The following is a 13,306-nucleotide window of genomic DNA, read 5'->3' as shown; positions in this document are numbered from 1 at the left end:
TGTACAGCACTTACCCCGTTTAACAGGACGATTGGCTACAGTAAACATCTGCATGGCAATAGAAAAATCTTCCAGGTTATTTGTAAACTTGCAAAAAGTCTTGAATTCCTCCAAACTGATATTCTAGAGTATCACAGAAGTCAGATGATATACAATGAATAATACATTCAAACCCCAGTAAATCTATTTCATTAAATCTGGTGGGACCTAGTGTTTAGGTGTGATTGCCTACTGATCACCAATATTTGTCTTTCTCATTGGCAAATTATCATTGTTATTTGCATAAAATTCAAAGGCTGCAATAATTGACCTGGAAACTAGTTTCATTATTAGATAGTCATATGCAAATGAAAACCTGTATGTAAAACGAGGAAGCAAAACAAAGCATGCTTTATGTACTAACCTCTCCCGCTTCAATTCTGTCTTTCACATTCTGCCAGTAAATTTCATTGTTTTCCTCATCAGTGAAGTACAGTAACCATTCTGCAAAGTCTTCTTTTCTCATGACGTTCAAACCCTTTGAAAACTTTATGAATTCCATTTCTTGGACTTCAGTTTGCAGATTTTCCATGAATCTAAGTGTAAACAGATATTATCCAACAGTTGACACATGCATCACTGTGTCACTACTACTAAATGCAGTAGACACTAACTCTTAATCACAGATACTATCGACATAATCGTTTAAAATGTCACTGGTTTAATTTTACCTGTGCGTGCAGATGTTTCCATGGCTGCATTTCAATAATGACACCAGTAGGGTGCTCTCTAAGTCTGCACAGATGGCTGCTCCTTTGCTATTTTACAGATACACTTGGCATCTAGTTTAAACTAATGTTTAAAAATGTGCAGATAGTGAGATAAAATAATTGGTAAGGCAGTATTATAATGAATGAATGAAAAAGGACATGGTAACTAAAGGCTTGATACATGATTTATGAAATTTCATATTAATAAGAGAGGAATGACAAGGTTGGAAAGTGCCTAGAAAGATGAGGCCCTAATAACCACAAAAGTGAAAGAAAAGAGGAAACTTGAAATTATAATCTCAAGAAAAGATGACTAAAAGCCCCAAAGATTGTAACTGCAAAGAGAAGTTCGGCAAGTCAGTTCTGTGCTCACTAGAGGATGGATTAGAGAGGATTACCAGTGACACGTACAGGGTTCAGAAAAGCACAGAAAATGATGTTGCAGGTGTTTGTGAAGGTAAGAAGACAGCTGTCTGAAAAAAGGAAGGGGTGAATATCAAGGTTTTTAGAAGACACCCATTCTTTTAGGAAGAAAAGAAAAAAAAAGTAGCATGAGAAGCAAGTAACAACCTGCAAGCACAGTGCTAGAACTGTAAGGAGAGTTGTAGCTTTGAGTTTCCGCAGTTTGGTCTGTGTGGCCATTATAATTGCTTCTGGCTAATATTAATTTTGAGAAAGTAAAAGACAATACTGTGTGATCCATTTGGTAATTTCCACTTCAGAAATGGAGTAATCCAAAAACAAGTGATAATTTTAAAATATAAATAAAGGCTAAAAACACAGTGATGCTTGCCAGAATCCCTTTAGTACTTCGAAAGAACCCTGCTTTATTGAGTTGCAAAAATTATTGACAGGAGAGAATCAAATACTCCTATACTGGGACAAAGCAATTAGTTGGAGAAGAGGACAGCTAAGGGTCTATCTAGCAACTATCAGTAGAGGCTCATTTGCTCATCAGTGTTTGCACGGCCTCACTGGGTTTGAATTCTTTCCCTTGAAATTATGGCATTTTAGTCCACACAGCTATCTTTAGTTCTTTAATGAGATCAGTTGGACAATTAGCTCTGCAAAATCTACAAGGGGTTAGCTGAAGACTGCTGTTGCAGCAGCAGGTCTCTCTTGTATTTTTCCCTCTAATAATTAGAGCTGCACATGCAAATAAAGGCCAACAAATGCTTCACGGCTCAGGACATGCAGGTAAATGAAAGCCTGACAGTGGAGGTGATTTGAAGTTTCAGGCTAGAGTTTTATCAGTTTTATACTGAGGAGGGGCATGATATGCTCTCACATTTTACATGGGCATTTTTCTAGTTCAGTGAAGGGGGTTACAAGCCTTCCACAGTACAGTCAAACACCGTGGTATATTCCTCCACAGTCCACCGCAAGACCCGGCTCGCTTTCAGGTCCCCAACTGTCCCTCTCGCACGGGGATGAAACACCAAAGGGTCTGTTTGTGCCACCGGTGCGAAGGGGAGGCCCCTTGCCTTACAGACCAGCGAGACCCTCCTTGCACGGCTCGCAGACCACTCTTCAGCGCTCAGACACAGCTCCTGTCCTTCTCACCTGGGAGGCGACTGCTGCCTCTGGCCAGCCCAGCGGTCAGCATGGTGCTGGGGAGACCGGCCAGCGTGGGCTGGCAGAACCAGTCCTGCCGAACCGCCCGCTGGAGCCTCCCCGGATCCTGGGAAGGGAGGTCGAGCCGCGGCGGGAGAGGGCGGCACGGACCAGGCGCGTAGAGCAGGCACGAGTCAGTCCAGCAGAGACTGAGGAGGGCCACTTGGCCGCTTTTGGGAGTGGTCGTCAAAGGCAAGGAGGAGATGGGAACCGGGATGTGCGGCTTGCGCTTGGCTGGAAGTCGCAGCAGAGACCACGCGGAACAGTAACCGCGTCTTTGACTGTCGTTTCCAACCCATGCAACATCTGGTCTGGGGGAGGAGAAGCTGCTGAAAATGAGGTCACTTACAGAAATACACCTAAAACATGGATGTAGGGAAGCAAGACACCATGTGTTTTATTTTCTTGGCTTTTGATCTATGAAAGGTGGACACATTTTGCAACAGACTTTAGGTCTGTTATTGAAAGTATGAGTTATTTACTTTGGGGAGCTAACTCTCAGTCATTTGCTTTACTGGTCAGTAGCCACAGGTGATGACAAACTACACATTCTTCCGTCTTTTCTAAATGCTGCATTTCCTTGGGGAGAAAATCCTGCCCTCTAGCCATACCCAATAAAGGCAGGACAGCTAAAAGACCAACCATTTCTACATGCTGAGGAAGGAGCGGGTGGCCCACGTAGCCACACACATCAGCCAGCTGAAAGGTGCAGCAAAGCCAAAGAGGAAAGTGAAGGGTTTGGCTGTGGCATTTCTGATGTGTTCTTGCTTCTGCACCCTCTTCTAGTCATACAGCAAACGAAGTGTTCTATTTCTCCAGCCCCACTGTGGGTTTTCCACTGCTCTTTCTGAGGCCTGGGTTCTTGCCCTCTCCCGTTGCTCTGGGGCAATGACACCGCACCCTCGCTGTGGCAACAAGAGCCGTGGGTCTTGCTGCACTACGCAGATTAGGGAGGGGAGTGGGAATTACTTATTTAGGTACAAAAAAATTAATGGATATTTCATTTCAACCTGTAGGCTTGCTCCTGGCAAGCCAGAGTGAGATTTCCTGCCATACCAAATGCTACTTGGAGCAGCAGCTGAAATGTGCAATTTAAAATTTATATGATAGCCTCCCATATTACAAAAATTAAAATACTATGAATCATCACATCAGCATTCTAGGTCACTCTTATTCCCAGATGTGAGAGTTAAAAATCCTAATGAGGTTTTTTTTTTAAGTGAAAGTTATTAGAAGTTATTAAAAATAACTTTCTGGTTAGGAAGTAAAACTTGATACTTAAATGCCAAGACATCACTAGGGATACTTGCTTTCGTATCTTCTGGATCATGGTGTGATGAGTTTCAGCTGGAAATTCCTTAAAAATTTATCCAGATCTTAGGAAAAATAAGCATAGGAATGAAATTCCTGTTCTCCCAAAGTCAGTGGGAGCTTGGCTGGGGACTTTGAAAGGAGTCAGAAATCAATGACGGGAAGAGGATTCTGATTGTAGATGTGCTCTACAATTCAAAAATAATTACACTGGGAATACTGTTATGCTGTAGTAGCTTGAAAACAAAAGCAAGCCCTAAGCTTCCAAGTAACAAAAAGGAAAGGTAAATCATAAATTTATAAGACAGGGAAAAGGCTGGGAACAGACAGTGCTTTCTTTAAGATGGCCTGTTTTATCCACGCTCTCTAAAACACCCACGTTGAAGGCCCATGGCCAAACTCGTTATCGTGTTACAACAGCATCCAGAAACCTTATCAGGATTTATCCCTCATTTTGTAATGTGCTCTACTATAGAAAGAGGGAGTCTCTCTAGACTTTTTGGCAACTCAGCTTTAATAGAAGTGAAAATGTAATAAAAGTGGGGAGACTTCAGGAATGCAGCTATTGCCCCTCCAACCTGAGATGTTGCAATGAAGTGCTAGTGTTGTATTACTTATGGTACATAAAGTAGTAGAATGAAACACAAAAGGAAAGGTTAGGGCTAGTTTTCCTTCCTATACCTCTTGACCTGAACTGAAAGTCTCTGCAGAGCTTTAACACTCTTAATACAGAACTGCCCAGTTCTTGTTGCACTGATTTATAGGAAGGAAACTTAACAACAAAGATAGTGGTGAATATATCACCCTGCCATTTGCACTTTGCTCTGGCTCCTCTTTGGACACCGAAGCCGTTCTGAAGACTTGATGACCCTCTTTGCACAAAAGACTGTTGCAAACCAGCTGCAAGGTTGCCTTTTTGCAATCTGACTTTCAAAACAGAATATAGAAAATTTAATAAAGGCTTGACCATTAACCTTTAGAGAACATTTAGGTCTATGCTTGTAAATTCAGTTTTGCAAGCGGTAAGACAGTTAATCAATCTCCCCATTTTCAGAATTACAGGCAAAACCCTTTTTGATTTACTGTCCTCAACGTTTCCAAACCAAACAAAACAGAACTACTCACTTTCATTTATAAGCATTCTGTAGAAACTAATCAAGCTATTCCTTTGCTAAGTATATAGGAAAGGAAGAAATAGCGATTCTTCTCAGCATCATTACTAAGTATTTGGGAAATATTCAGATTCAGTTATGATAGGAATATACAATCACAAAGCCAGATTTTATTCCCATCTCCACTTCCTCGCTCTCTGATCCTGGGTGCACAAGATGTAATCTCTATGTGTATTAGGGCTCTATATACATACACACACACACAGATACAAGTGTAGGTACAGGGACAAATGAGGCGGCAACCATATTCTGTTTCTGCAAAGCACTTCCAAATCCCTAGATGAAAATCACTGAAAATGTACAAGCTATCATCACAGCAAAAGCCCTGCTGGCTGACGATGCTACCTGGAAGAGATTCTGCATCCAGGCATTGGCGCAAACACAGAACAGCACCAGACAAATGTCAGCACTAGCAGTGTGGTTCAGCCCAGACCGTTCTGGTTTCTTAAATGAAAGGTTTCAGATGAAACGTACCATGGAATTCAAAATACTGAAGGAAAGAAACATGACAGGTAGGGAAAAGGCATGTTTTGTGTATGGTTATACAATTTGTGACCTTTAAGCTATAGCAGAAAATAAAAGAGAAACCATGATTAAAGAATATTTCTGGTGCAAAATTCTATTAACTGCTGAGACATTTGGAAGCAACAAATCAGATAAGAAAATGCTCTAAACTGGATTTGAAAAGTTAACTTTCCTTATATGATTAAAAGATGCCAATTGTTTAACCATACCGGGAAGTACTTTTTTGTAAGCCATCCCAGGAAAAACATACAACGATCAGAAAGTTTTTTGAATATTCTTTCCATACTCTCTGCACTTTTTCTTTTTTTTTTCTTCAAGAAGATTGTGAGAGATTTAAGCTTGCTTGGGGACAGATTACAGAAAGAAATCATAGCAGTCATAAACTGTTTAGGGAGTGAATTACTGTCTCCTCTTTTATTTGGGATTAGACATACTTAAACAAGATCAGTAAGGGACTTTTTTCAGGGAAAAAAACCAGTGGCTGTCAAGAAGAAATATTTGCTATACCTAGAAAAAATAGTTTTCTACTCAGAATAAAAAATAGTACATAGAATATAGCTGGAAATTAAAGCGCAAGTGAAACATTTTTTGAAAGGAAAAGACCAAGAATTATGTATGTCTTAAGAAACAGAGGAAACGCATGCAAAAGAATGAGAAGTGTGGAATCCCAGAGAACTTCTGGCTTCATGTTTGAAATTTGACATTCCCCAAGATGAGTCCTGGTATTAGAAGATGACGCTGTTGAGGTGTAAAACTGAGCGGTGGTCATCTGAAACAAAAACTTGTTCATCTCTTCTAAGAAAGTCTCACCTGGTTACAGCTTCTTGTATTAAGTCTACCCTTCTTTATTACATGATTTTAGGCTTGCTGCATATTGTTTTATATTTTCTTAAACTGATACAGGAGTATAATGATTCCAGCTGCACCTGACTAGGAGGCAACACCTTTCTTTACCAGTCATGTACATAAACATACTCCAGAATAATTTAGATTTCAATTTCCTAACTTTTGCCAGGGAAACAAGCTGTTGCTTTTGAAGTTATGAATTATTATTAATAATTATCATACTGTCCTTATGTTAAGGACAATACAACTGGCAAGAAACCATGTAGCAGTCTGGAGCTGAACATGTGTCCCTTGAGTCATACCTTCAGGTCCCTGAAACCACCTCGTTACTATGGGAAAGACACAGGACGGTGGCCTTCCTGCATTGCTTCCACTACTTCTAAGCAGTCCCTGGAGAAGCTGCAGAACAAAGCGGGAGTCCCACCACCGCTGCTCAGCAGAGAATGAAAAGGAGCGGCTTTGGTTGCTGTTTTGACTATGTTCTGTAGGACAGTGAGAAAAGAGCATGACTGGTGTCACAAAATACCTATGAAAAGGTTACTTCTTTACTTCCAAGCTCCCAGAATCCCAAGAAAGGCTGAAAAGCGATTTGATATTCTGTTTCATGGCCTCATTCTTTATGTCCACTAAAAAAACGCCCTGAGGACTGTGCTTGTGTGTATTGCCTACCTGATTTCCCAAGAACCATGCACCAGCTGGGCACAGATGGAGCACAGCGTGCTTAACTATTTTCCCTCCCTGCATCAGTGTGCCTCCTGTGTTCAGGGCAGTAGGAAGGGAGGCACAAGAGCTGGCTTATATCAGCTCCACGTTGCCTGGAAAGATGTAGAGAGTTTCCATTTTTGTGTGCTGTCTGAATGCAAAGAAAGGAGAACAGGGCAAATTAGTTGCCCTGATATATTCACTGTGGCTGTCTGACTTGTTTTAAATGTTGGGACTGTGGGCTAAAAGGGTCGGACATCACTGGTGTACATGCAGATACAGATGATTGCACACCTACAAAAGGATTTTTTAATGTTAGCCAAACTGAAAAGGAGGAAGCATGAGGAAAATATATGTAAGTAATGAGGTGAGAACGCTAGTCTCAGCTTTCTGAATTCCCATGTAAGTACAGTGAAATTTCACAAAGAAAGCATTCCTGCCTTTTTTTTTTTTTTTTTTTTAGTTTCAAGGACTCTACAGCACAGCAATATCTGTGTATTTAACTAATGTGACAAGTTTTAGTGTGTCCTAATCAAACCTAATCACCCCTACTTTCTACTAGGTACTACACTGATCAATGGAAAAGCTTTCTAGGCAAGAAGTTGGAAAATGATAAAAGCATTTACCATCATTATTTTCTGCTTTTGACAATGATCTATGTCTGTACAGCTCATCAGTCATCTCTTGTAAAAACAGCATGGCACTTTGATCAAACAGCCAACAATAGCTTCCCGCGTAAGGTAAAATGTTATGAGAGGCCATCAGATAGAAATCACATTTTCTCTGAACAATAGGAACCCAGAAATGATGTGCTTGATTTACTTGCAAATAAAATCATGTGAAAGGTGATATCTTCACAGAGGTTAACAAGACAGTGATCCTTTTATTCACCTTTCTGCGTGTTAAACAAACTTCACTGTCATGTTGCAACTGAGATGGAGTGTCTACACAGTGATAAAGAGGCACATTCCAGCTCTACGAAACATAACTGCCACTGTTGAAAAATTACCTGCATTAAACCTTACACTTATCCCACAAATTTTAAGAGCAAGATGTGGGAGTTTGATTTTGATTACAGGCCTCTATCTGTGTGGTAGGCAAAGGTCTTTAACCTATGCATTCTGAATGTACTAGGTACATAGTTTCATCAATGTCATGCCTCATTGGGTCAATGTAGGATTTTATCTAAAACCTGAGGCTTTTCAGTTTACACTGTATATGCAAACACAACCTTTTACTGGTGCTCTCTGCCTTTTGTTTCATTGAGAGGATCTATGGTATTTACAGAAAAGGTAGCTGGAGGCATCTTAAAACTTTATTTTACTCACTTAGATTCCTACTGAGTCGAGGTCTTCAAAAGAGAAAGGTTGTTAATTTGAAGACTGGTGTGTGCCAGAGCCAGTGGAGCCAAACACTTTTCAGTGTTAGAAAAATTGCCACTCTTCCTCTTCTACTCTGGCTTTCCCCAAGCCTCTATAGATTGCAACAACATTCATTTTTAAGAGGGCTGAGACAGATTCTCTGCTTCTGAACATAAATTGAAGTAAAACACATTATCCTAATTTATTTTTGCAGACTTATTATTTTTTGTAGAAAAGGTAATACTGATGTAGGTAATCTTCTCTTGAAGTTGTGCTACCAGACGTGTGTCAAGATTCACACAGGTATTTAGGCACTTAACTTCCATTTATCTCAAAGAAAGACTGTATGGATTCTGGGCACAAATTCACATAGCAAGATGTGTCTGGAGTTCATACTAACAGGAGAAATTGATCTCCCAAGTAACTGAGAGTTTTAACCACTTAAGTTGTGATGCTGTGTAGGTGGTGGTGATCATTACGGATTGAAATAAACATTGGAAGAAAGAATCTCATCCAACTAAAACACTAACAGCTGATACCTGGTTGGGTTTTCAAGTCAAAAGCAACCATAGCACAACTTCATACTCTGTTGTAGACAAAGATCACACCATCTTTCTGACGTGGTATATGATGTACAAACTGAACAATTCCCTACACTAGTCTTAGAACTTTCTGTCAACTGCTGATTTTGCAAAGCTTACAGTGAAACAGGCGGGTAAACAGCGCTACGTTTCCAGGAGTAATGGCCGCTTGGTATTCCAGTGCAGTTTCAGTCTGACGTGGTGTTTAGCATCTGGCTCAATTCTCAGTTTTGACCTAAGTGCCACGAAGTATCCGCATAGTGCCATTGCAAAAATAGTTCAAAGGGTAAGGGAAAAGGCACAGGTGAAGTTTCATCAGAAGCTGGAATTTAAAGCAAGCAGAGAAGTTTCCTGTAGCCTACCATGACAGCTGTAACGGGGAGGGGGGTATCTCAGCTCAGAAAAGCTTTTTTAATGGATCAGCAGTCGCTTTTTAGTGATTTGATCAAGAAAAATATTCATGAATCATATTGTCTTAAGGTATGCCATCACACAGCTGCCAAGAACGATAGTCTCAACCCTCACGGCCTCCAGGCCCTCTGCTGCTTTGGAGTTATCATGGTGCTCAACTCCTCCTGCAGACAGCAGACTCCAGGAGCTAAACTAGAAATTTAATCATGCAAAATCATAAACAATCTCCTGCTTCATTACCTGCTCAACTTTCTGAATCAGCTCAGTGTGAGGTCAGATTAATGCCAGAGTTGGTGCAAAGTAGAGGGGGTAGGAACAGGACTGGTCGCCGTTAGGCTTGCCTAGCTGAAAAAATACCTGAAAAACTCAGAATAGCGAAGTTTTTCCTTTCCTTCTTTTCCAAAGAAATGTACCAGCAACATGGTATTAACATCACAGCTTTCCAGTTCTACTCCCTATAAAACAAAAAATTGTATGATTAATTATTATGCATTGTATGATTATTAATATCTATTCACCACAAATCTAGAAATATTTATTTGAACTACAATTTCACAACAGATACTTGCAATTTAATTACTGTTCCCACAGCTATCACAGAGGATCTCAGAGCTGAATAATTATTCCACATCAACTAGTAACAGTGTATTATATGTTCTGCTTCTAAATATTCTGTATGAAAGATGAGCACAATTTACAACCACCTTCAGTGTATTTTATTATTAGAACTGAGAAGGTTGTTAGTTAAATCTTTAAAAACCCTTATGTGCAGATGAATAGAGGCTTTAAATGAAGTTACCATCTTTGTAAAAAAGTTTTTAGTCAGATATTTCTAATTTGTTACAGCCATTTAAAAACATTCATGATAGTCTAAGAAACGAAACTAGAAAAAAACATTCACAGTGCTCTATCATAATGTGGTCTTACAAGGCTTCTCACAAATTTTCGATGTGAGTGACTTTTCTATATATTTTTTTTAAATCTGATGAAGAGATTTCTGCAGAAAAAAGCATGCACATTATTTCAACTCAACAGCATCTTTAACAAGCCTAAAACCACACATAATGCTGGATTTCTGTTCTATTCTTCTTTCAGCACTAGCATACTGGCATTTCTTTGAACGCAACAAAACACTAAGCAACATGAAGAGAGATTTTTTTTTTTTTTTGTAAGTCCGGAGGGATTTCAACAAACTATTCTTATGACATCTAAATAGCCTCTGTGTCTTTTATCTGGTTGAAGAGTTAAGATGAAAGACAAGAGTCTATTCATAAGATTTAATACTAATGGTTATTTAGCTTTCAGCATCATCAGTAACAAGTCCCATTAGTCCACTGTGTGTTTCATGCTTACTGCATATGTGACACAGTTATTTTATAGTTAAAGAGGTAACATTCCTCATTTCTACTGCAAGCTACAATTCACTAAATGCCAGTGATACGAGTTCTGTATGAGTGAACCTAGAAGAAAACTTTTCAAGCCATATGCAAACTGTACTTACTGAACTTTTATCATTTAACTGCAGGCAAAAAATATTTAAATACCCACAGGATCCATCCTTCTAAAGTTTAAACCCTTCAGATTATGGTGAAAACTGATAAATAAACATTGGTATATGTTATTTTGAAAGTTAAAAGTCAAACATTCATGTATGCCTTTTTGAAATTGGAAATTTTTTAATTTGAAATTCAAACCCCAAACTATTTATGTCAGAATGCAAAGTTTTCTAAGAAGAAACAGAGAAGAATCCACATATTTCTCACTGCAGCATGATTCTAATCTGCTTTTTGTGTTTTTTGCTTACATGTTTAAAGGAGACTTGAAAAATGAAAGAAATAAATTTGCTGATGTAATTTTAAAAACTGAACTCATGATTATGCGATTTAATGCTTCCAATTTAATTCATATTAAAATCAGTGTTGTATTGAAAACAAACTGAAAAAACAAGGTTTAAAAGAACCTTTTAAAAACCAAGTCTGTGACAGAAAAAGATTTTTTCTTCTATTCATGTTTCTCTAGTTATAAGGTAGAAGAAGACATACAAACAATACCCATCTCATCTTATCTAAGATGACAAAGCCTATCCCTGGATTTATAACAAATACGCACCTACTTGTTGGCTACCCTCTTGATCAGCTGAAATTCCAAAGTGGAACTGGCAGGTGTCCAAACGCTATGTTAGTGAGAGTTAAATGTATTTTAAACTACAAAACAGTACATTTCTTTAAAACAGAATATGCAATAGGAGACCACAGAGACTAAAGCTTAAGGGTAAAATTTCAAAAAATTGCTTTTCCTGGAGTTAATGCTATTAAATTAAAGTACATGTTAGTACGTAATTCCTTTTTGTCCACAGAATCATTAGGAGCTTTTGCTGCTGAACTGTATAAATTAGTACCAACATGACAAATCTTTGTTAGAAGATAATCAGAGCTCTGTTAATATTTCCAACACCTCACCCTCCTGAGCTTAGGTAAAAGAATAACTTACATTCAGAATGTCTCTCTTGACAATGAGAATGAAATGGTAACCTAATCCTGGAGCTGTAAAAAGGACCAGACTGGTAGCTTTGAGTCAGAGCTACTATCTAAATTCAGTGAAAGTTTGTATTCTGGTGTACCTGGCAGCTTCAGCCCCAGGAGGTTGCACCAAGGCAACTTTACAGCAAGCTGAGGCACCGAGCGGAGAAAGGACCGGGATGTTCTGAGTCTCATCTTGATACAAGCACGGGATGGGGCAGGGACATGTGTCTCGACTGGGAAACTCAGACGTGTTCCAGGGTGCATTGGTTCAAAGAATCCCAAAGACCTACCTCTGATGCCGCACAAGTCTAGATGAACTAATGAACATATGTGTACATATTACAAATATAGGCTTATTTTCCTAGAGTAATGTTAACATCTCGTACACTTTTCAAAAGCACCAGGAACTGCTGAATTACGCAGTTATTCCTTTTCAAGCAAGATTGGATAACACAACATGTATTTCCATACTACATTACACAGACTGTTAACATAGAAGGCTGATGCTGCAAACACCAAGTCACGGGCGCAGACCTACCTAATCCCGTAGCTCCCCACTGAGCTTCTGACAGTTAGGACCTGATACTGCAGCAAGTAGCAACAAGTGCCACTGAGAAGAAACTTATCACACAGTGAGACAGGATTTTCGGAATAATGTACCCAACTGATTTTCAAAACTCATCTGAAATGTTAATAGACTTACTGTCTCTAGATTCTTTCCACCTTTCCTTGCAGAATTTGCCTGAGGCATGACTGGAAAGCATTCATCATAATTAAAACTTGTAATACGTTCCTTGTTCTCTTACTTGCTTCCTGGGAGATGGTATTTGCTGTGCAATGTCTTGTTTCAACAGAAACTGTAAAAATAATACATATTTGGGATAGAAATATTTTTTGGCTAAGGTAGAAGGAGAGTGAATAGATGAAGAACAGGGGCAGAAAGAGAGGAGGGTCAAGGAGAACAATATCTTAGTTTCTGTCTGATAGTGATCTCCCAAATCTTTCCAAAGGTAAGACTAAATCTTTGCAAATTTTTCTGAGTCCACTTCTCTGAAATGCTCTTTGTTTTTCAGCTGCTAGATCGGTCAATTCATCATGCCAGGCTTCTATTCCTGAAGGCAATCAAGACTTCAATCTAAGCAGTCTAGCCTCAAACACTGCTCAAGAGCATCAAGCTTTCTGTCATTTTGAGAGTCTCCAAGATGTTGGGATATAGCCTACAACTCAGTTCTGGGAAGAAGGTTTAAAAGATGTATCCATTATGAAATTAATCCTACCAGGTACAGCCAGTCAAAAGAACTGTAAACAAGCAAGCTAGTGGGACCAGGAGATCCAGATCTCCAAAAGCTGTCTTTCTTGGCAAAGCCCGGACAGCCTCAAGTGGGCCCCAGAATAAAACAACATATCATTTGATGATGAATCAGCTTTAATCATGATGTAAATCCATACTAAAGTTTTTAATGTTTCGCAAGACACTTTCTTACTAGGTAGGATTCAAGAATGCATCAGGTC

The 13,306-nt window shown here is 39.3% G+C and overlaps 1 protein-coding gene across 4 annotated transcripts in view; it reads right to left on the bottom strand.

Moving 5' to 3' along the window:
• Positions 1–13,306, bottom strand: part of MICU2 (mitochondrial calcium uptake 2) — a 149,602-nt gene that overhangs the window by 7,333 nt on the left and 128,963 nt on the right. For all 4 annotated transcript variants that reach the window (XM_049822818.1, XM_049822821.1, XM_049822820.1 and 1 more), the window contains 3 exons: positions 9,630–9,727; positions 404–575; positions 15–123 (listed from right to left, as the gene is read on the bottom strand). In XM_049822818.1, coding sequence (XP_049678775.1) covers positions 15–123; positions 404–575; positions 9,630–9,727 — 379 coding nt within the window. The remainder of the gene's footprint in view (positions 1–14; positions 124–403; positions 576–9,629; positions 9,728–13,306) is intronic.

This window comes from Accipiter gentilis, chromosome 19 (assembly GCF_929443795.1).
Source record: "Accipiter gentilis chromosome 19, bAccGen1.1, whole genome shotgun sequence".
NCBI classification, from domain to species: Eukaryota; Metazoa; Chordata; class Aves; order Accipitriformes; family Accipitridae; genus Astur; species Astur gentilis.
The sequence above is the reverse complement of the archived record's forward strand: the minus strand, read 5'-3'. Positions and strand labels throughout refer to the sequence as shown.